Raw genomic sequence first — 2,913 nt, 5'->3', positions numbered from 1 at the left:
GCTGTTCTGTAGTTTATTAAAAGTTTATTAATTCTGAACCTGTCGCGTGCGACACTGCACTCCCTTGGGTCCACAGCAACACACCCGCCACACGTGAAGTCGATTGGATGAACGGTTCTCGACATAATACAAATGTAAACAGACAGACAGACACACACAGATTCCTGCCTTTATTACACTGTGTCTACACCGGACGCGACAGTTGTCGTGTCGCGCCACGCCGCAACAGCTAAAGTCTGTCTGCACTGGACATGACAAAGCGACCGTTGAAAATCATTTGAAATGTGTGTCAGTACGTCATAAATAGAACGCAGCAGCAGTTTTCTGTCGGGAATTTGTCGCGCCGTGCCGCATCCAGTGTAGACAATAATAGGTTCTACTGTATTTTGGCGCGGCGTCCGGTGTAGACACGGTGTTGAGAGAAGAATATGTTCAGCCCCCTCCATCCGAAGCTTAGAATATTCAGTGTTGATTACTAACGAAGCTTCAAAGCACAAAAAATGGTATTCGGACCAGCCCTACATTTTAGTAATTTTGTTGTGTGTTTATTAGTGTTCTTTTTTTATTATTGGATTATATATTTTTGAAAATGAGAAATGTTGCCTTGGAAACTAACTAAAATAAAATAAAAAATAAAAGGGTTTTTATATTTTTTTAATTTCAGTTAACATTTATTTAATTTCAAGTATTTTTATTTTATTTTTTTTTATTTTTTTTTATGGTTTTAGTTTTAGTTTAATTAACAAAAATAATCCCGGATTGAAAACAAGTTTTATTAATACTATTTAATCATATTACATAATAAAAAATGTAATAAACCTTCACAATATTACTGTTTTTACTGTATTTTTGATTAAATAAATGCAGCCTTGATGAGCAGAATGACTTTTTTCAAAAGCAAATTTTACAAAATAAAAAATGTGTAAAAATTCTAAATTAATTATAGAAAATTAATTATAGCTAGATAGATAGATTTACAGAGAGAACAATCAGAAATTAAAGACATTATAGCTTTGTATTTTGATGGAAATGTAAAGAAAGATCTCTAATTATTTTATAATAATGAAAATATTATATTATATTATATTATAAACATATAATATTATATTTTAGAATCATAAAATTGTACAGCTCACAAATAAGAATCATTATAAAAATTCTTACTGACTCCAGACTTTTGAACAGTAGTGCACATTGGTTTTTTTTTGTTTCTTTGTTTGTTTGTTTTTTTCCTTTGTATACTTAAATTTAATAAATAAGTATTATTCATAAAATATAATTTTATATAGTTATTAATAAATATGATTATATATTTTTAATATAATTTTAAAATCACACTTCATGCAGGTGTTTTATCCAAAGTGACTTTTTATTTTACTTTACTTTACTTTACTTTACTTTGACATTAAACAGTTTTGCACATTGCATTCAGCTTTATATTAATTATATTATATATTGTTATATTTATGTTCATATTCACAAGTATATATTATATATCAAAATATATTAAACTGTTTTTTGGCTAAATGTATTCCGCTATTATTTGATATTGTTATATTTCATAAATATATGATGCACTTTATTTTAATTCACATATTTTTGTCTGTGTTTGTTAATGTTGCTGGATGTTAAGAACAGGGTTTTATAGTTAAAACTGAAAACATTTTTAAAAATTGTTACTAAATGAACTTAAAAATAAAATAAAAGTAACTTGCCGTTTGTGTGTAATTATCTGTGAAATTTACTAGCAGTTTCTGAGTGAAAGTGTTTCTACAGTAAGGCATAAAAAGTTTAAATTATGAGATAAAAAGTCATAAGGATGAAATAAAAGGTCGAAAGCTATGACATAAGTCTTAGTTTTGACATAAAAAGATGTAATTATGACAAGTCAGAACTATGACACAAAAAGTCATAATTCACATGTAAAAAATTTAGATTTTATGTCATAATTATGGAATAAAATGAAATTGACATATAAACATGGGATTAAAAAGTTTATCGCATAAAAAGTCAAAACTTTAAATGAAGTAATTCTGACATAAAAGTCAAAACTACGACATAAGTCATAATTTTAGCACAAATTTAGATTTTTTTTTTTTTTTTTAAAGAGAACATATATTAACATTGTTTTTAACTTCGCGCTTCACGCAGGTCACCAAATCCTATGTGATGGAGGGTCAGGGCGTGACTCTGAAATGCAAGGCGATGGGCGACCCCGATCCCACCATTCACTGGCGCTTTCCCGACGGCAAACTGGTGCACAACAACTCTCGCACGATCCTGTACGACAACGGCACGCTGGACATCCTGATCACCACGCTGAAGGACAGCGGCGCCTTCAACTGCGTGGCCTCCAACGCGGCCGGCATCGCCACCGCAGCCGTGGAGGTCAACATGACCCCGCTGCCGCTCATCGTCAACAACACGGGTCACATGAGGGAGGCCGATCCGGGGCTCTCCGACATCACCACATCCACCAAATCTGGCAGCAACGACACCAAACCGCAGAACAAGAGGGTTGTAGTCGAAAACCTGAACGCAAACTCAGCTGTCATCCACTGGCCATCCGAACGCCACATTCCCGGGATCAGAATGTACCAGATCCAGTACAACAGCACTGTCGACGACACCCTGGTGTACAGGTAAAAAAAAGAAAACCTCTTCTTTTATGATAAATAAAGGCGGACTTGACTAATGAAATAGACGGCTTATGAGATCCACTGTTGTGCCTTTAACTGAAGCACTTAACCTCAGCTCACTCCAGACGCTGTCTACTCTATCTGCTTTAAGTCATTCTGGATTAAAAGCCACTCGTGAATCTCATTTAACCAGCTTTCCAGGCAAAATTACATCGAGTTAGACAGAACAGAGATACACAGAACAGTCTCAAATTTCAGATGTTCTAACATTTAT

General features: G+C 33.5%; 1 protein-coding gene across 1 annotated transcript in view; it reads left to right on the top strand.

Moving 5' to 3' along the window:
* LOC107733400 (leucine-rich repeat and fibronectin type III domain-containing protein 1) overlaps positions 1–2,646 on the top strand; it is a 143,277-nt gene extending 140,631 nt beyond the window's left edge. Inside the window, exon 4 of the mRNA XM_016545002.1 lies at positions 2,152–2,646. Coding sequence (XP_016400488.1) covers positions 2,152–2,646 — 495 coding nt within the window. The remainder of the gene's footprint in view (positions 1–2,151) is intronic.
* The last annotated feature ends 267 nt before the right edge of the window (positions 2,647–2,913 follow it).

This window comes from Sinocyclocheilus rhinocerous, unplaced genomic scaffold (genome assembly GCF_001515625.1).
Source record: "Sinocyclocheilus rhinocerous isolate Xijiao unplaced genomic scaffold, SAMN03320098_v1.1 scaffold910, whole genome shotgun sequence".
NCBI classification, from domain to species: Eukaryota; Metazoa; Chordata; class Actinopteri; order Cypriniformes; family Cyprinidae; genus Sinocyclocheilus; species Sinocyclocheilus rhinocerous.
Note: the sequence above shows the minus strand (reverse complement) of the source record. Positions and strands in the feature narration are given on the sequence as shown.